Genomic DNA, 20,817 nt, shown 5'->3' on the forward strand with positions numbered 1-20,817 from the left:
TCTCAAAATATATCTAAGAGCATTTCTTCTGTCCCATCTTCTTTCCCTTTGTTCTTCCATTGGCTGACCTTTTTCATTCTCTATTCAAGTCTTACTTAGAAGTAATGCTTTCCAGAGGCCTTTCTGAAATCTTTAGACCACAATAAGTTCCCCCCTGCTATGTCCTCAAACATTACCCAGTACTGTTCTTAATATACAACATACTCTACTGTAATTACTGATATGCCTGGTTTTCTCCACCAGCATCTATTTCATTGAATTCTATGCCCTTAGTGATTAGTGTAGTGCCTGGAAGATAATAAGTGCTCAAGAAATACATGATGAATAATGAATGAATGCTAAATTCTGCTCTGTATCCTTGGGAGTTACCACCTGGCATGCAATAAAAACTTAGTAAAGGAATCTGAACTGTTGTCATCATGGCTATAGCCATGGTACAGGTTCTTGAAGGTATCAAAAACTTATGATTCCTGAATAATTGAAGCCTGATAATGGGGCACGAATAATCATGATCACTGGCTTTTACAGAATGATTAAATGTTTCAATGTCACAAATCTTACAGTATCCTCCAATAAGATTAGAAAAATTTATATAGCAACTCTACATGTTTTTTTCCAAGTTTTATGTAACTCATAATATAAACAGAAAAAGCATTAAAAAGAAAATATATAATTGTGTGCAAATTGAGCTTGGGATATTTGAAGGAATAACAGCATAAGTTGCTATCTAGGGATATTCCTTTTAAGTTATATCTGGATGTATTTGTCTTAATTTATAATTTTGAAAGTATTTGTATTGATTTATAAAGTAAATCTTTATAAAGTTTTATAACGTAAATATTTTCTCAAATATATTCAAGAGTTCTGAGAATCTGAAAATTATTTTTTAATGAATATAGTTATGAAAAACTCAAATAAATCCAATGATTAATTTTACTGGAATGATCTGTTTGTAGTATTTTCATCTCATATAACATAAATAATCATAACCTGCATTTCCACTTGGAAAATACAAGATAATTGAAATTGTAATTGGATTGGTTAATTGTGTGTGTGTATATGCTTTAGTTATTTTAAGTTAAGGCATATATTTTTAGGTAGGGTTTTGTTTTGTTTTTTTCCAGTTAAGAGATGTATGTTCAATGAGGAGAAAATTAGGCATTTAACAAAGTAAAAAATTGTGGACATGAATTCCTTCTAATACACAGATATGTTTAATGTAAGACAGAGCCTAGAGGTAAAGATAATGATTCGATTGTGGTTAAAACAGGGGGCGGAGGAGCATGCAACTGCATACACTAAAAAATCCACCCACTTGTCTTATATTTGCTTTGTTCAGAAAGTAATGATGACTTTGAAGTAAAAAAATATTGATTCATTGTGTTATAGCCAGAGGGATGTTAATACATTTTCCCCTTTTTCTTCTAGCATACTGATTTATGTCAGTACATGGACAAGCACCCTGGGGGGCTGCATCCAGATAATGTGAAGGTAGGAAAAGATCTTTTTAAGTCAAGGGTTAGCATTCTTCATGTGCATTTTTGGAGCGAAAATCTAATCTCTCTACTATAACTTAAAAAAATTGTGTAAACAGAAGTAATATTGAAGTGAACCATAGTCATTGCTATGCTTTGACATTGGAAGCCATGCTTTGACATTAAATATTTTCACTGGGGTATTATTATTTAGACCTTATCCTGCTTTTTCTTCATGGAGAAACATTTGCCAATAATGAGTAAAATCCACTGGAATCCTGTCGTAACACTGTTTTCAGTAGAGGGGAATCTCCAGTAGCTCTAGCTTGGAGCTCCATACTGCAGTACCAATTGGTTTCAAGATAAAGTATTATTATGATCCAAAACAGTGTTATGGTGAGTTCATGGTGCATATTTTTCACTTGTTTGTACAGATAAAAATGGTTTTTCCTACTGCTTTTTTTCATTTCTTTTACCAGAAATTGGATTACTGTGTATAAAAAGGACTAAGTTTTTCTAAGATTTGACCTACCAACCATCTTGGGAAATTGTCCAAAAATTTCAAGCTTAAAACAAGAGATTCTGTCTTGGCATATGTTAGGGAGTTAGAAGATACCAAAGTTTATCTGAAGGCTAAACTTATAAATGTATTTGAAGTAAAATTATTTGTCTCCATTTCGTCCCATTCATTATCTGCACCTTTCTTGCAATGTGGCATATTTTTTCTTCTGTACTTTTCCCTTTGCTAGGAGAGATATATTTGCACATATGGTGTTACATGTGTTTATTTCTTTTTGCTTTATAAAAATAATATATATATTTTGTATAAGTTTTTTTCCTCTTAGAATATGTCATAGATATCCTTTAAAATCAATACATGACTATGTAGTTCAGTCTTTCTAATAACTGCATATTATTCCATAGTATGAATAAACCGTAATTTGCAACTGTTCTTTATTCATGGATCTTGAGGTTGTTTCCAAAATGTTCCTATTAAAAATGATTCTAGAGTAGATATTAGTATAAAACCTTTATATTCATTTCTTTTGAATATCTAGTTAATGGGTTTTCTCTGTTAATTAGAGACGTGATGTCAGTTTTAATGAATTTAACTGGAACCTTTGCCCACAAGGTTGTAAATTACAGAAGGACTGTTTTTCTCTACACTCCCTAGGATTGACTAACCAGTCATTTAGATTTTTGCCATTCTGATGAGTAAAAATGAAATATTTTTTATGTTGGCATTTTCTTGACTGCTAGTGACATTGAGCATCCTTTAATTCTCTTGACCATTTGTAATTCTGCTATTACAAGTTACCTGTTCTTACATATTGTTCATTTTTCTATTGGATTGGTTTTTTTCCTTAATGAATTATAGGTGCTTTTTAATATGAAATTAATAATGAGGGTTTTTATGGTGGTCATCTATGTTGTACAATTTTAAAATGTAGGAACTTGTAGGAAATCTGACAAAACATTGTTTTTAAAATAAATAATAGAGTCAATATGGTACTTACAGTATTTGTTGATATTTTCATATATCTCCTTTTTCGTTGTTGTGATTTTTTGTTCCGTTTAGATTTCTTTTAAATTGTTTGACTCTTCATTTTTCTTAAAAATCTGTATCCATTGACATAGGTAGTTTTTTAGTGGTTAGATTGGGCAAGAAATTTTAACAGATGAAGAGATTTGTTTATTAATCTTGTTCATGTTCAAATTTAACTTTAAACATTAGTATTATAATTAATACATAATTCTTTTTTTAACATTAAAACATCTCAAATTGTCTCATTTATACATTTAATGTTCTCTTCTTAGGGTTGATTGGTTTCACAATCAACAGTACAGTACATCCTTACTCCTGTTTCCCACTTTATTTTTATTTATTTATCTATTTTTTAAATTAATTTTTTTGGAGTATAGTTGCTTTACAGTGTTGTGTTAGTTTCTACTGTACAGCAAAATAAATCAGCTATACATTTATATATATCCCCTTTTTTTGGATTTTCTTCCCATTTAGGTCACCACAGTGCATTAAGTAGAGTTCCCTGTGCTATGCAGTGTGTTCTCATTAGTTGTCCATTTTATACATAGTATCAATAGTGTATATGTGTCAACCCCGATCTCCGAATTCCTTCCCCCCTCCCCGCCCCCGTTTCCCACTTTAGCCTGGGGAATCTGTAGAGAGCCCAGCTAGTGGAAGCCCAGGGCCTACCAGCCTCAGTGGAAATCAGAGGCTACTCTGAGCTAACTTTGATTTCCAGACTTTAAATTCAGTGACAGGATTAAGAGTAAAGAGCTGACCTGAGCCTTTTCAAAGAACCATGGAATCACTGGATTTCCATTATCCTTGTTTGGTCTTTTCACCAGCACTGTGTGTCATTAGTTATGGGCAAGTTTGTTGGTGAAATAAAGAAAGAGAGCTCATTCCACAAAGCATTGCCAGTATCACTGGTGATTTTTGTAGCCTTTGTAAATTCTGCTTCATCCATTACATTTTATTTTTCCTTAATCTCTTAATGGTCATGGAAAGATTGAGCTTCTAGGTTACTGGTTTTCAGTTACTAGGCTGCACTCCTTGAAATTGTGTTTCAACAGCTGTTACCCAAGTTTTGCAAGCTTTTCTTCCACCCTATGATCATTCCTCATACTTAAAATACTTAGTGTTTGCTACCTATTTGAAGTTCAGGTTGTACTGGGGCATTAAACAAGGTTTATTACTGCAAGAGCTCGTACCTCCTAAGGTGCGGTGAAAACTTATTTGTGAATGAGATGTGCAGTTAGCATAAATAATGTCACAGAAATTAGATATGACACCAACACTGAGTCTAGATATTAGTCATATGGAGCAGGAACTACTCTCACTCAGAAGTTGTTTAACATGGTTACAGATTGATACTCTACTACATTTTTGCCTCCAAAAGTGCATGATGTGATTTACCTCTTTTTATACCTTTCTGAATAACTGAAAGGCAGCGATAGGTGTTGGTATATAAGTTTCCATTTCCCCATAGCTATTGACATCTTGGCTTTTTGAGGTTTTGCCAAAATGTACTGGATTGTCTCAGTGCTAGGAATATTTAAGGGTGCAAGAAACTTTGATCATCATCAAAGAGGTCTTCAAACTAGGCTCCACAGCAGAGTCATCTGTGAAACTTTAAAATATATATATATATATATATATATGAGACAGAGCCTGGACTGTGGTGCTTCAGAAAACAGGTATCAGACCCACGCCTCAAGGTAGAAAGTTGTAAGTGTCTTTGTGGAGAATCTGATCAGTCCAAGAGAACAGACCTAAAGAATCTAGGCGATTCTACAGTGAAGACCCCAGTTGGCAAATAAGTAACTCAGAGGAAGCAAAGTTGCTTGCATTGATTAGACAGAGAAAGAAAGAAAGAAAACTTCAAAAAAATTATCGATAATATTCTCCAAGAGGTAAAAGAAAACAGTACATCTATGAAACACAATGCTATGTTATTTTTAAAAAGGAGAAATTAGTGAACATGAAGTAGCTTTGGAAATTCAAAATATGGCGACAGAAATTAAAAACAACAGTAAAAATGGATGGAAGAAAAAGTTGGAGAAGTTTGCCATAAAATAGAGCATAAAATACAAACCTGAAACATGAGAAAGAAGGTAGCAAAAAATTTGGAGTCCAGTCCAGGGGATCAACCATCTGAATGACTGGAGAAAATAGAGAGGAGGGAGTCATTAAAGCAATAAACATTAAACTATACTTTTTCCAGATGTGAAGGATGTGAACTTCAAGATTAAGAGGGTCCATTAAATGCCCAGAACATTTAATGAAAATAGATGAACGATAACATTTATTATTGCAAAATTTCAGAACACTGATTTCAAAGAAAGATCCTACCAAAAGGAAACAGGTTTACTACTAAAGATCAAGAATTACAGTGGTGTTAAACTTCAACAGCAGCACTGGAATGGAGATGGAAGTGGGACAACAACTTGAAAAATCCAATGTAAAATTGTTTCCAATCTACAATTCTATACAAACTATCAATGAAGTGTGAGAGTAGGATAATTATTTTCAGGTGTTCAAGGAGTCGAAAAGTTTGCCTACCTTGCATCCTTTCTCAGGAAGCTACTTGAAGGTGTACTGCGCTATAACTCAGGGAATAAATCAAAGCAGAAAAGAAAAGGAAACCAGGTAGTAGAGGCTACCACAAAAGAGAGATGGAGAGCCTCAAGACAATGATGAAAAGAATCCCAGGATAACAGCTGTGCATCGAGCTGAAAGGGTAGCCAATCAGTCTGATTGGCCAGGTCAGAAGTCTCCAGGAGAGATTTCTAAGAAGATGAACGGGTTAGATAGAATACCAAATGTGTTTGAGCAGATTTACAAGATGGAAGAAGAATTTGGTGTTGAATTAGTGATAACCACAAAGAAAATTCAACAAAGGCAAGCAAACCAACCAACAAAAGAACTAGATAGTTACTAACACCAGGAAAAACAATTATTGTGCAGGGGAAGAAAGTAGTCATATAAAACTTAATGGCTCAGCTGTAAATAACATTTACATGATTATAATACAGTACAATATTACGATCAATATGTAATATTATAAAATGTAATATGTAATCAATATTACATGTTGATGTAGTTAGAAAAACACTTCTTTAAGTGAATTCTGCTATAGCCAGGCTCATTCCAGGATTAGCATCCTAAAGCAGTCATCCATTTCAGCTGCCACATTTTATATAAAGATCAGAATCACTGAGATTAAGAACTTGTCAAAGAGCATTTTGATTCTTTGTCCAATGTTCTCTTCCTTACATTGCATGATTCATATATTAAATTACAGTAATTAGCTTGTTATTTCTGACTTTATATGTACTCATTCACATAGGTTTTTCATCATTTTCATGTTGAAGATAATAGTTATACCTTCTCTGAGGGTATGGGGAAGTTAAAAAATAGAATGCATCTTGTTAATGCCTGTGTTTTGGCATCTGAATTGTAGTGCATGAAAGCAAACAGCCCTCATTACCATGTTGGTTTCCATGGGAGGCCACTCAGCTAATCATGCACTGGCTTTTCTTCACAGTTTTGTCTGCTTAGAGACAGTGCACTCCTCCAGGGTTACATTTAGGATCTGCACTGCAGTTGAAATTATTCTCAAAGAAGTCTGACTATGACACCTTGACAGATGTCCCATGGGTATTTCTGTGTGATGGATTAACATTTTTTTCATGTGGTGATATTTATTGTCACTTAAATCGATGAATGCAAAATGAAGAACATAAGAATAATATTTACTAAGTTAACAACTGTTCATAATGCTGTGCTAGATGCTGATTAAACAAAACAACAACAGTTGAGCTAAAATAAGACCTTGTAATGGTTCTCTATAAATGTAAGGTGTGAAAACCAGGTGAGATAAGCAATTATCTTTAAAAGAGCATGTTCTTGTAATAACTCTGAAGCTCTGCATTTGGTTAAATAGTTCATAGATCATTAAAGGATAGGAATGTAATAAATACTGAATATTTATTGTGGTGAACAGAAGGAAAACATAGCGATCAAGTCCTTTTGCTTCTAAATTTGACAGTTTTGACTTTTGGTTTCATCACTATGCAGCATGACAGTATATGGAAATATTTTAAACATTTATCTTGGATTATAAAAATGTACGTGTCTTTGTTTAGATTTCATATATACTCGTTTATTTTGAAGAGGTGGGATGCCATGCATCTGAGAATTGAGGCGATTGTTCTTTACTGTGAATCAGGTAGACTTGCAAGCGTTACAAAGGTGATGTATCACTGAAGGATGAGGGGGAAGAAAAGAACAATTGAAAGAGTACATAACTCATGATTTCATAGTAAAGCATAGGCTAGTCTATGGTAATTTTGTACTAAATCCCAGGAAAACATCTGTTAAAGTTTTATCTTTCGTGCTGTATATTCCTTGTAAGCACTGGAATAAACTCATAAGAAAAATTATCAATGTTAACTAAATTGCTATAATCACTTTGCTACTTTAATTGCCTACAAAATGTGTCTGTTCTCAGTATGGCCTTCTGAAATAAATATTCACTATTAACTAATGGTCTGTATTATATCAATTTTAGACAAATGGGTAGTTTTAGCAGTTAATTACTTAGAGGACAATTTAAAACCTGAATCGAAAGCCTGAGGACATTGGCCTTGTTGTAAATATTTATGATGATTAAAGGTATAACAACCAATTGCTAGAACATGATAATTGGTATGTAGGAAACTGGTTAGAATTTTGGGCGGAAGGTAGTTCATTTTTCCCCCTTTACAAACCATTCACTATGAATTTTATTGGGTTTTGACTGTCATAGCTGAGTTGAAGGCAGACTTGTATTGAAGTTCTTCATTTTATAATTCTCAGTGATTTACAGATTGATCAGTTTTTTTAAAAATGACCATAACAGTCTAAATTCCCTCTTTCATTCAGCTTTACATGTGTTCTTTAAAAAATGATAAGCATGAGAGACTGAAAATTAAGGTTCATTAAAGAAAAGAAAGATTAATTGATGCTGTCTCCAGCTCATATCCAGAAATACAGGTGCTTGAATCTTATTACCATGATGACATTGGGTCTTCCTGTGTTTTTATGTAATTACCTTCATTGCCATGTCATCTTAATGACTTTTCTAGAAGATTTTTTTGTAAAAACATTTGCCTCTTTTTTTTAAAGAACTGTAATCCAAAATAACCAAAGTAATTCTGAATTATCTGCCTTGTTCTCTGAAGTATCTGAAATTCTTTGGACATAAAGCTGAGTTTTATTTTTTATCTCAATATCTATATTAATTAAAAAGATATGAGGATTATTATGGTTGAAAAATTGCTATTTTTCCAAGAACAAGCAGGTGTATAACAGTCAGAATAATGTTTTGCCAAATTAAGACTGTCTCATACAGATGGCACTGAGAATTGATTCCTGAATGAGACTTTCTAATGTTGAGATAGAAAATCAGATAACACCTGATTTTCTCCATATTTTGCGTTAGAACTCTCATTTAGCTGGTAATGATTTCCTACTATGCATTACATATGCATAGAGTTATTCCCTTCCAGAAAGTTATCATCTTTAAGAATAGAATATTAATGTATAAATAACGTAGAGAATGAAAATTAAATTTTTGGGAAATACGGTTATTTCATGGAGCCATTCAAGAGTGTTTTAAAAATTTGACACCTAGTCTCAGCACCTGTCCAGTTTTCTTCGGAGCCTTTTCATCCTATTTTTGTTATAACAAAATGATTTTCCATGTCTAGACAGTGAAGGATTAACAATAAAAGAAAGTGAAATTCATGTGTCAATTCATATTGTGTTGGATGTTCAGAGGGGGTCTGAGTAGTGAATTTCTGTTTAAGATGTGGGGCGTGCGTTCCGTTGTTTAGAACATGTCTTTTGTATGCTTGGCATCATCTGCTGATGTGCTTGTTAATGATTTGAATCAGACAAAGGAATCAAGGCAGCTAACTGAACAGCCCACTCTTTCCTAGAGATGCTTTAAAACCCAGATTGAAAAGAAATCACCCCAAAGATTGATGAAATACAGATAGTCATTAGAAGTATGCCCTGTGATATTTTATTTGTTAGATGGAATTACCCAGCTTGTTGTGGCAGGGGCTGTGGTATCCAGTGGAAATAGGAAAGATACCCTCCTGGGTTTCAAGCTTCAAGCCATTCACCTTGCCTCTCTCCCGTTTAAGATGGATCTTGCACTCGACCCCTTTGTTTGCATGTTTTCCAAGACAAACATGAGGACCCAGGGGGGAAATTAGCTGAGTAACAGAGTATGTACACACTTCCAGGGATTTTTCTGAAAGTCCTAGACAAGTTCAGCCTTCCTGTGAGTAGCCAGTACATTTCATAGATATTTTCTCATTAATATATAAATTCCTGTTACTTGAGACCTCTCTAAGAAGATGCAGAGAGAGAGAGGTTTATTGATCATACCTATCAAACTCAGAGTCTTTACTGCATTCCATTTGAAACATATTTTTCTCTATTGTATAGCTTGCAGAAGTGATCTTTCTCTAAGACTCTTACACTCAAGATTCATCACCTTTGTCAGTTTTTCAGTCTGCATCTGTCTCCCTCAATTTTAAAAAAAGTTGCATTGGCCTTATCAACTGATATTAAGACAATTCATGTTGATAGTGTTTAAGGTGTTACTTTAGGCAGTAAAACCATTTCAAATTCTATTTATTCCTTTTCATTGTGTGTAAAAAGAATGGCCCTGTAGTTGGGGGAGTGTTGCATACATTCACAAATGAAGTTGAGCAAAAATTTGTATTTCATGCTATTTCTTTTTGGTTCCAAAAAGTGCCTATCAGTAAAGGTCAGTTGTATACTTAATATTATTATATTATTAGAATTCCTTGGAATAAGTGTTTCAGTTTCTCTATTGGAAAATTATGTTGGGCAACTATTAAAGCCAGTAGCTTAAATTTGATCATCTTGTTTCTACTCAGCTAAGGAATATTTCTAATACTAATTTTAGGCTGCTGACCAAGTTTATTAAATGGAAGTTTCTCATCCTCAGCCCTCCCCATTTTCTTCATCATACATACAAACCCTAATAACTTGGAAATCTACTTAGTATACTAATATTAAGTATTATAATATATTATATATTATTATATAATATTACATATTATTATAATATATTAACATACTAAAGAAGCTAGTGTGCTTCTTTCAAGGAACATGGCAAAACACAGATCTGTCTTACAATCCCCATTTGACTCCTTGTAAGTATCCCAGTTCTGGTTCCCATGGCTCCAGTCAACTTGCTCACTGTGGGCATCTCGGTGCCTAGAACAACACCTTGTTGATATCCACCATTGTATTGAGGCAGGAGGAGAGGGCGGAATGGGAGGCCAACTTAAGGATCACAGGAAGTGTGCAAGAGCTTTTTCCCAAGAGTTTGCCCAAGTATTTGAAACTCTTATTTTCTGAGTTATTCCCTTCCAGAAAGTTATCATCTTTAAGAATAGAATATTAATGTATAAATAACGTAGAGAATGAAAATTAAATTTTTGTTACATTATTTAGAAATGATGGAACATGTTCCATATCTAAGACTTATGAGGGAGTAGAATGAAGAAGCAGAAAGTTAAATGAAAGAACTCAAAAAGGGCAAAACGTGGCAAGACAAACTGTCCTTACTACTCAGATTTTCTAAGACCCAGATCTATCTGTAGTACAGGGCAAAAAAGGACATATCTATGACCTGATGACCTGGCATGAACGTTTGTGTCTTACACCATCCCAGTAGCACACTTAATACTGTCAAGTATGTCCAAAGTGACAAATAAATTATACCATAATGTTTTATTATCTGGGCTTTTATTTCTGTCTCCCGTATATCTCCATATAACCTTCTTAGTATTCTTTTTAAAAAATTCAACACATAAAATTGCAATGATGTTGTGTAAAATATAAACTATTTGGGAATGTATTATGTACATTGTATTACAAATTATGATTTGATATTTGCATTAGGTATTTGCAAATTTGAAACTCAACTAAGTGGAATGAATCATCCTTTTGAAAGTTGAAGAAGACCTAGTATTGCAGTAAAATCATTATCTGATGCATATTTTAATGTATTTTCACATTCACTAGATATTTTGAGGACTCAAATTTTCTAATTATTTTTCATTTCTAGAAAGTTTGATGTGTGAGTAATTTAATGTTTGTGAATCCTGTGGATTTTTAAGTGATATAGTGCTAAACATGGAGCATATTATTTGAAGCATGTATTAGCCATGTACAACTTTGGTTTATTTACCAATGTCACATTTTCTAGCCTTGGATTCACACAATGTGTAACTACTTTACTCAAATAGTATACATAATTTTTGGGTAGCAGTATTTTAAATTGTGGGTGTCAGAGCAAGACAAAAATGGGAACTATCTCTACTGCCTCTACTACACTTGCTGTGGGCCCCTTTTCCCAATTCATTTAGTTTCTCTGAGCCCTTATTTCTCTATCTGTGAAATAAAGATAATAGTATCTGCCTAGCAGAAGTGTTGGAAGGATTAATTTACTAGTAAGTACTTAGTAAATGGCAGTTATTACAGCTGCTCAATTTGTAGAGTCCCTTCTATTTCTGTTATTCATAAAATGAAAGGATACAATTTTACAGCATGAATGAATATTAAGGGCATCTGAGACAATCAGTCATTTTTAAGAGGAAAAACCTAAGATACAAAGAGTTAACCTTGGTCCCCAGGTGACAGAAAAGTAGCTTAACTAACTCTCTTTGTAAGAATTGCTGCTGTGCCATAAGGCATAGGGTGCATTGCTAATCACTCTAATAAGCCCTAAGAGACCCTGAACATCCCTTGAAGATAGTTGACCCAAACCGGGAAAATCTGCAAGATGTTCAATGTGCTTAGTCTCATACTAAATGGAACCACATTTATTAAATAATGCATGGATTTCAGACCATTCATGGAATGTAATGACTGTAAGCATTGAGACAAAGAGCATCGGATCACACATCTTTAGACTTTGACGGGGGTGGAGGGGTATAAAATTTGTTGCTCACTGCAAGTGCCAATAATTCTTTTGAGTAACAAATATATTAAGTCCAATGATGCGTGTGTGTGCTTTTTACCAACTTGCTCTAAATGTTTTGATAAAAAGCCTTATCTTGATATTCTTCACCTACTTAAAGTCTAAAGAGTTTCAGAAGGGAATAGAAAGAGTATTAAAGGATATTCCCAAGAAGTATATGCCATGGCCCTGAGAATATGAGCTGCTTTCTGAGGGGGATGGCAAGACAACGGGGCTATAGATAGATCTGCTGCTGGTAAAAGTGTCCCTGTTCATCGTATCATTGCTATTTAAGGCATTTTCCCATGGGGATTCTTATTGCAAAAAGTGAACATATTCGAACTAGAGTATAACTCTTCAGTGATCGTACTGTAGGATTTGAAGATATCTCCTTTTATAAAGTTGAATAGAATATCCTGAGGGGACAAGGTATTCTTAGGAAGACCTTATGGCTACTACAGTAGAAAAATAAGAAGATAGAAATGAAAATATGTTAGTTTATCAGCTTCAGGACATAAAGCTGTCTTCTGCCATGTTATTTATTTCTAAGAGGATTTTAAGTAGCAAAAATAGACATTCAAGAATCATATGCTCATTACATAATATGCTAATTGAGGCTTACAAACTTGGGTTCACTTAATCAGAGCACTTTGATTATATTGGGTGTATAACTGTATTCATCCATACGTTTAGTAAGCATCAACCTCATTTAAGATAATGAGGTGTAGTGGAAAGTTCACAAGTGCTGTGTGATGGTTGGATGACTTTAAGTTTCTCGTGCTTTTAGAACTTTAGTTTTCTCATTTGTTTAAAAGAAAAGGAAAAATACAGGATCATAAAATATATGTAAAATTACTTAGAACAGCCTTTAAATGAGTGTAAGCCTTCAGTTAGTATTACTCTCCCTTTTTTTTCAGTACCTGAGATTGCATTGATGTTCACCAAGTTTTATTAGCGAGTAGCAAAGCTGATTTTTACTCTTTCTCTGCATGTGACCCCCTCTTTGGTGGTCCTTCTTGTTTTCACAGTACCCTCTGGTTTTCACAAAGATCAAATATAGCTTGTTATGTGGTGATTTATACAACAACCAAGTGAAGTGGCTTTCTTAAAAATTTACATGGGCAAGTTAGATACTTGCCTGTTTGCCTAAAGGAAGAAATGCCCAAGACTTGCCTTTCTCAAAACACTCCCAAAGAATATTCCATGGGACATTCTATTAAACTCAGTGCTAATTCCTTGTGGCCTTCCCACCCCTAGCTAGCGGTACATTTTCTGTTAAACACATTAAAATGTTATTTCTAAAACACCAAGTTTACTAATGGTTTCAGTGAAGTATACTGTTGTCCCCTTGCCACCATTACTATTATGATGGTGCATTGATAATTTTACTGTTTCATATATTGTCTTCTTTTCATTTATTTAAATTTTTCTTCTTAATTTGTCTTCTTAGTGATCTGCTTGCTTGATCTCCTCAATTTTTTCCCTCAGAACAGCAAGAGGTTTGTCATATAATACATCACTTCATCTTGTGCATCTAGTGAATGCTTGTTTTCCTATTAAAATTTTATGTGTAATGAATTCTGTTTTCAGAGTGACAAGTTTCCTCCCTCCTCTGTGCCTTCAGTACACTCCATTCGCGTTGCTGTCACAGCGCAGACCTCTTTAAGTGGTAGTTATCTGTTTATGTGTCTCTCATACCCAGTGGGCTGTGAGTTCCTCGAGTCTGGGACTACATCTTATATCCTGTTCATCTTTGCATCCCTCTTACGTGACAGCACCTGGCACATGGTTGGCACTTAGTTAATCCTGAATGAATTTATTCTATGGGGATTTGTTCTGACTTTGTGCATTGATCAAAGACCTAAAAATTTGTTTGGGGCTCTAACTTAATGTTTGGGGCTCTACTTGTCTTGTTTGGGGCTTAGTTTATCATGTTTACAACTGTAGTTGGAGTGTGTGGTTGCATCCTTTCCTATCACTGATTTTCTTAATCCCCTTTAATACGGTACCCTATTTGAATAGCTTCTGGATTAGCATGAGGATTATATATTTTCACTAATTGGTAAAGGTATTAAAAGAAGAGCCCTTTGGGACTGCTTGATCTATCCACTTCTACCCTTAGCTTCTAGAGACTCCCATTCCAGGCGTCTGTTATTTCTGGATCTGCTTCATACAGCTGTGTCTAAATTCTGTTCAGTCATCACATTACTGGTATATGAGTGTCAGCTGTGCACCCAGGTTAGGAAGGTGGTTAAGGCACACAGTCTGTGGGAGATAGGGTAATACCATAACTGCGATAGACAGATGTAGCGGCTGCCCCAGGAGCACAGAGGAGGAACCCCTCACACAGACCTGTAGGGAGAGGGAAAGCCTGGGGTCAGGAAAGCCTCCAGGGAGGAGTGGTTTTTGAGGAGAGACCTAAGAAATACATGGAGATTAGCAGGCAAAGGTGAGACAGGGCTCTTCTGTCAGAGAAGAGGTAAGAACAAAGGTCAAGGGCTGAAGAGCAGTATGCTGTGTGTAGGGGGGTGCGTGAGACTGCTTGGAGTCAGGGAATGTAGAGAGATGATGCCTGGGCACCCAGCGGGAATCAGGGCTCAGCTCAGCAGCCTCGAAGGCCGTGCTGTTAGATGCCCAGACTTTACCCTGTTAGTTGGAGGAAGCAGCTTCTCTATCAACACTCCCTACTTGTGTTCTGGCCAAGATTCCTACAGTAGAGTGGTTAAGGGCATGGAGTCAAACTTGTTGGGTTTTGAGTCCTGTCTCTGCCACTTAAACTGATCCCAGTTTCCTCATCACTAATACAGATTTAATAGTGGTACCTTCACCACTAAAATTATTACAGAGATCAAATGAGTTCATATTCTATGATGCATAGAACGGCAGCTGGCACTTTGTGTCATTGCTTGTTCAACTAAAATGTGTTGCTGTGGTTAAATAGATAATCGCAGTCTGGTAAGTCTCTGCTAGCACCTTGCAGAATGCAGACTTTCTTTTCAAAATCAGTTTATTTTTGAAATTAAGTTTGTTATGTGGTCTGCCTTTGTGATTGATTGATTGATTGATGAAAAGCTTTTGAAAACACAAAGCAGCTTTATTTGCTCATCCTTTCTCCCTGCTAAACTGAAGGGATGTGGATTTTCTTAGAAATTGTAAGCTTTCCGCTTCAGGATGCAGGGGGTATTAGAAGTGAGGAACGAGGCTGGAAGCTGCTGGTGATGGTGTTAAGTCTTTCCATCTGCTACACAGGAAGGATTGAAAGGAGGAGTCCAGGAGACGTTTGCTTCCCGAGGTTCTTGAGCCAGTAATTTAATCCAGGCTAACACAGAACAGCTTTTTAGTTTCTGGTACTTAGATTCTGGAAATAATGATCCTAGGCCTTCACTGCTCCACAGCATATTATCACATACAGAGATTTTGAAATGAATTCATCTACTGTTATTTCAAGGCATCCACCCTCTAAAAAATTTACTTGGCTTTCAGAGCCCCTAGTTAGTTGGAAAATATTCCAGAAATGCTAGCTTCCAGGGCCCTCAAGGAGTTGCCAGTCTTCTCCATTTGAAGATCCTGGAATCCTTATACTGCCCACACTTGGCATCTAATTCATTTAAAATTTCCCTGAAACTGCATTTTGTTACCAGCTGATTACACAGACTACGGTATTGATGGCACTTAAAACCTTTTGTTTTTATTTTTGTTTTGGGAGATTGATTTTTAAAAACTGTCAATTAGGATTATTTTGGCAAGTAAATTGTTTAAAGATAGTCTCTTTTTTATAAACATTTTTATAAATATTGGAAAGCCTAGTGAATCACATTTTTTGTTATCAAAATTGGAAACATTTGATAGGATCCAATATGAAACTAAACAGGGAAGGCCATCAGTCACTTCTTAAAATTATTTCTTATAAAACCATTGCTCTTGAATTCTTGATTTCTCTGTTTTCTGTGTTTCCTTTCCCTTTAGGACGGGTCTGTTCTGTAATTAGTGAAGGTACATGTCTGTCTTTAGGCAACAGCCTAATCTCTATGGCCATATGTGCAAAAGCAGTATAATTACAATCCAGTAATAATTGGACCATGTGACTGTTTTTGTTTTAATTACTTGAAATCATCGTATCTTTCCATTCCTTAAAGCATGTTAATGGGTGAATCCTTGGGTACCATGTTTATGTCATTTCTATGGAATTAAATACATGCACATTTACATAAACTTAGTAAAAAATTCTGCTTCTTTTTATAATGTTCTGGATAGATTTTTTTCTCTGTCTCAAGCATCAATTTAGACCTGAAGAAATAAAATATTATTTAAAAAATGATTCTTTACATTGTGCTTAATTTATAGAACACAGATTGGATTATAGATCTTTCTGGCTGAGGAGGTATCACTCTGGGTTGACATAATAGGTTGTTAGAAATTTTCAGATTTACTTCTTAATGAATTAGGAATTTCCATACCCTTATGCAAATTCTGGTTAAATAGTTTGGTAGGAAATTTAGTGATGGGTACCCATTCTCACTAAACACAAGTACTTGGCAGACTGTATGTAGAAACTGGCATTTGTCTGTGTTCAGATTTTAACTTTTGTCTCCCTATTTTTTCAGTTGTTTTTATTTCAGTTGCTGCGAGGGCTGTCTTACATCCACCAGCGTTATATTTTGCACAGAGACCTGAAACCACAGAACCTTCTGATCAGTGACACGGGGGAGTTAAAGCTGGCAGATTTCGGTAGGAAAGCAGTTAATTACCAGTCTATTTTGTCACACTGTGAGAATGCCAGGCAGATGGTGGCACTGCATTTGTTTAGGTGCACTTCTATCATTCCAGATCCTGGTAACATTTTTTCAGGAGTGAAAAAAAAATTTTTTTTATGATCAACATCATGCTTGGTAGATTTTTTAAAAATCCACATTGCTTCTTAAAGCCTTAAATAATCATAAGCACAAATCAGATCTCATATATTTCCAAAGGAAAAGTCAGTAAAATTTTGAATATAAAATACATTGAAAGAAATCTATTTTTTCCATTTTCTATTATGAAAATGTCAAGCACATTCAAAAGTAGAAGGATATGATAAGGAGCCCCATTACCCATCACCCAGCTACAACAACTACCAATATATTGTCAAACTTGAGGAAACCTGGATTTAAACCTTGGGACTGTTTCAGAGCGTCACAAAATATATTCAGTAGTGTATGTTGTCCTGAGATTTTAATAATTTAAAAATCTAGGGGCAGTGTTAACCTTTCTGAAAGTGACTATTCTTTCAAAAATTCTCAATAACTTTATAAAAGTAGACACTGACGCTGATTTAAAAGTTGAGGTCCTGGCCTGGATCCATTACAAGTCATCCCTTCCTTGAAGGTTTTAAGGTTGGCCTCTTCCAGCTTAGAAGCTTTCATCCAGCACTGACTTAGGCACCCAAAGAGGAGCAGAACTGTTGTGTCGTCCTTGCTGGCTCCCCTCACTTCATCACGTCTGATGTGTCTGCACTGCCCTGACTCTCTGTCACACCAGAGTGTGCCAAGTCAATTCCCAACACCAGGAATGCTGATGGCAGCATGATGTGTTGACATTGCATTGCCTCAATTATTTTTGAATACATATTCTGATTAGAAGTTTGTTCCATTAAGAATGGAATGGAAATATTACCCTTGGGACACAAAGACGCCTGAGGTTGAGATATGGGCTTTTAACGAAATATGATTATCTTTTCCCACCCCACCCCCCGAGAAATAAAAGAGAGCAGGAAATGTTTATTTCTTATTTCAAGGTTAGTAGACTGTTCAGTACCTTTGGAATGACTCTACTCTTGGGTTTTGTATATTCTTTTCTTCTAAAATTGAAATGAAACAAAAGTTAGCATGATTGGTGATATATTGCAAAACTTTGTTTTCATCTTATTTGTGTGTGTGTATATGTTGTTTGCTGTCAGGTTTTAGCATCAGAATACTACTAGGTGGCTAGATGTAAAGTCTTTCTATTACAGTGTAGAAAATAATGGGAGAGTAGGTGAGTGGAGGAGAGAAGATTTGCAGTTCCTCAAATTCAAGGCTGTTGGGTTTGCTGTGAACATATTTTGTAGTTTGTCAGTATTAGTATTAAATTAGTAAGAATTTATAATGATTTTTTTCTCGTATGTTAATATACTATAAGGTATATGTTGGAATAAATTATTGTATTGAACATTTATTTTTGCTGGTTTTCGTGTATATTTATAGAATACATTTTTACAAAGTTTATTTTGTCTGTATAACCAAGGGAATAATAGAATTGTATCTCAGTGCTTACTGGGGGATTATTTTTTAATTTTACGATGACATTTTTATTATAATAGGTAAGTTCACCTTAAAAGATTCTTATGGATCTTTAAAACTGACATTTTGCAATAGATTCAGAGATAAATTCAAGTGTAATTTTAAACAACTTAGAAAGTTTTTTTTAGAAAATTAGAAAATTTAGAAAGTATGACCAACTCAGAAATAACAAATGTTAACATTTTTGTTGTATATTTTCCCAGTGTCTTTCTCCTCCTTCTCCCTCTCTTTTCTTGCTTCTTCCACCAATTATATAGTCCTCAAAAAAAAGAGAAACATTGTTTTCTAAGCAGTTTTCACATAAGAATATATCATGGACATTTTCTCATGTTATTCAATATGAAAAAATCATTTGTAACAGCATAGATTTTTCCTTTAATGTCCAAGACCTAGTCTTTTTATTCAGTCCCTCATCAGTGAACATTTTGGTTCTTTCTAATTGTTCATGATTATGCACAGTCCTGTATTGAATGTTCCATATATGCTGCAATTACAGCGTTGTGTGTTTTAAAGCATTTGATTCTTTGGACCAGACTGCGCTGCACAAAGGTTGTACCTCAGTGTCATAGACTGAATCTTCTTGCCTGGAATACAGACTTGGCATGCATCCTGTGCACGAAGTGTAATGAGGGAGGCTCATTCACCAACTGACAATTTCTCCCAATTGTGCATCATTTTTGTCTTTTAATTTAAGACATGCGATTAACTGTGATTTACTGCGGTCGGGCACGTGTTTGTGTCTGAGATGAAGGAAACACAGTCTGAGATGGAGGAGCTAGACAGTCAAAATGGGACGGTTCCAGACAGCAGAACAATTAGAAACACTAGGTCTTAATTCAGAGTTTGATGTGTAAAGAGCTTTAGCAGCAGTTCCTTTGTCCTACCTATATCTCTTATGTGAAAAATATCATAAAATTTTGATTAAAAGATACAAATGAAATCTGTATGAGCATAATTCCTGTATCATAAATGCTACTGTTTTTATTAGAGGAAATATATGGGGGGAGGGAGAAACTCAAAACTTATTGAGTTTATTCTATGTGCCAGCCGCTTAGAAATTCTTGTTTCATTGTCTCTTAAACCTAGTAACGTGTAGTAACCTATACTTCTGAGAGAGACATGATATTCAGAGAGGGTTAGAAATTCTCACAGGCTTGATTATATGAGGGTAGCTGCTCACAAAACTGGAATTCAGATGCTTGATCCACATCCTTCAATTTCAGGTGGCCCAGGATCTTTATATTTATATACATAGATATTTTACCTTACAGACCTGCCTAATCTTCCAGTAAATTATTGTTCTTTATATATATTTATATTTATACATTAATAATTATAGGAAATTATTAACCATTCTATGTATTTTATACATACGACAAATATGACACTCATGCTACAAAAATTGATTGCACTATTACCAAAAAAATGCATCACATAATTTAAAGAACATTTTGTCATTTGACTAATTCAATAGTAATGAGTGATTTCAGCCTTAGTCCTTTGGAGATTTTACCTGCTGGACAAGGTAAACCAGATGATCATGTATCCGTAGACCCATTCATGTCTAAACGGAATGCAGTTCTGAATTCCAGGTGGTCAAAATGCTGTACTATTTTTTTTTCCTTGTAAACAAAATCATATTTAAGCACTTACCTGAGACTTGTTTTCTGTATGCATTTAAAAATAAGTAAATTACACATGATTTAGAATCACTATGGCTTTCCTAATGCAGAAGTTTGTCCCACCTGTGTATAATAAGATAATAAAATTGTGTAGCGTTCAGGCTCATTTCTTTTTTTTTTTTTAATTTACTTATTTATTTTATTTATTTATTTTTGGCTGCGGTGGGTCTTTTTTGCTGCATGCAGGCTTTCTCTAGTTGCGGCGAGCGGAGGCTACTCTTCGTTGCGGTGCGCGGTCTTCTCATTGCGGTGGCCTCTTCCGTTGCTGAGCACGGGCTCTAGGCACGCAGGCCTCCGTAGCTGTAGCTTGCGGGCTCTAGAGCGCAGGCTCAGTAGCCTTGGTGCACGTGCCTAGTTGCTCCGCGGCATGTGGGATCCTCCCGGACCAGGGTTCGAACCCGTGTCCCCTGCATTGGCAGGCGGATTCCTAACCACTACGCGGCCAGGGAAGCCCCAGACTCATTTCTAAAAAAGGGTTCGTGTTTACATTATTTTTGGGAAAAAATATTTCAAATCCCTTATCCAGCCTATGTCTTCACTACCTTGCTCCTCCTTGCCTACTGTAGTACAACCAAACGCCAAACGTGTTCCCACATCAGAGCCTCTTACTTACCCTTTCCCTTTGCCTGGAATACTGTTCCTTCTGCTTCTCACGTGGCTGCCTCTTTCTCATCACACAGATCATAGATCATATGTTACCTGTTCAAAAAGGCCACCTTTCCAAAAATAGAATTTTACCACTATGATCACCCAGTTCAACTTCTTC

The 20,817-nt window shown here is 35.2% G+C and overlaps 1 protein-coding gene across 2 annotated transcripts in view; it reads left to right on the top strand.

Annotated features, from left to right (window-relative positions):
* The window catches only part of CDK14 (cyclin dependent kinase 14), a 567,294-nt gene that overhangs the window by 273,090 nt on the left and 273,387 nt on the right, over positions 1-20,817 (top strand). For both annotated transcript variants that reach the window (XM_036862811.1, XM_036862812.1), the window contains 2 exons: positions 1,429-1,491; positions 16,657-16,780. In XM_036862811.1, the coding sequence (XP_036718706.1) occupies positions 1,429-1,491; positions 16,657-16,780 (187 nt within the window). The remainder of the gene's footprint in view (positions 1-1,428; positions 1,492-16,656; positions 16,781-20,817) is intronic.

The sequence above is a fragment of the Balaenoptera musculus genome, chromosome 9, assembly GCF_009873245.2.
Source record: "Balaenoptera musculus isolate JJ_BM4_2016_0621 chromosome 9, mBalMus1.pri.v3, whole genome shotgun sequence".
In the NCBI taxonomy this organism is placed as follows: Eukaryota; Metazoa; Chordata; class Mammalia; order Artiodactyla; family Balaenopteridae; genus Balaenoptera; species Balaenoptera musculus.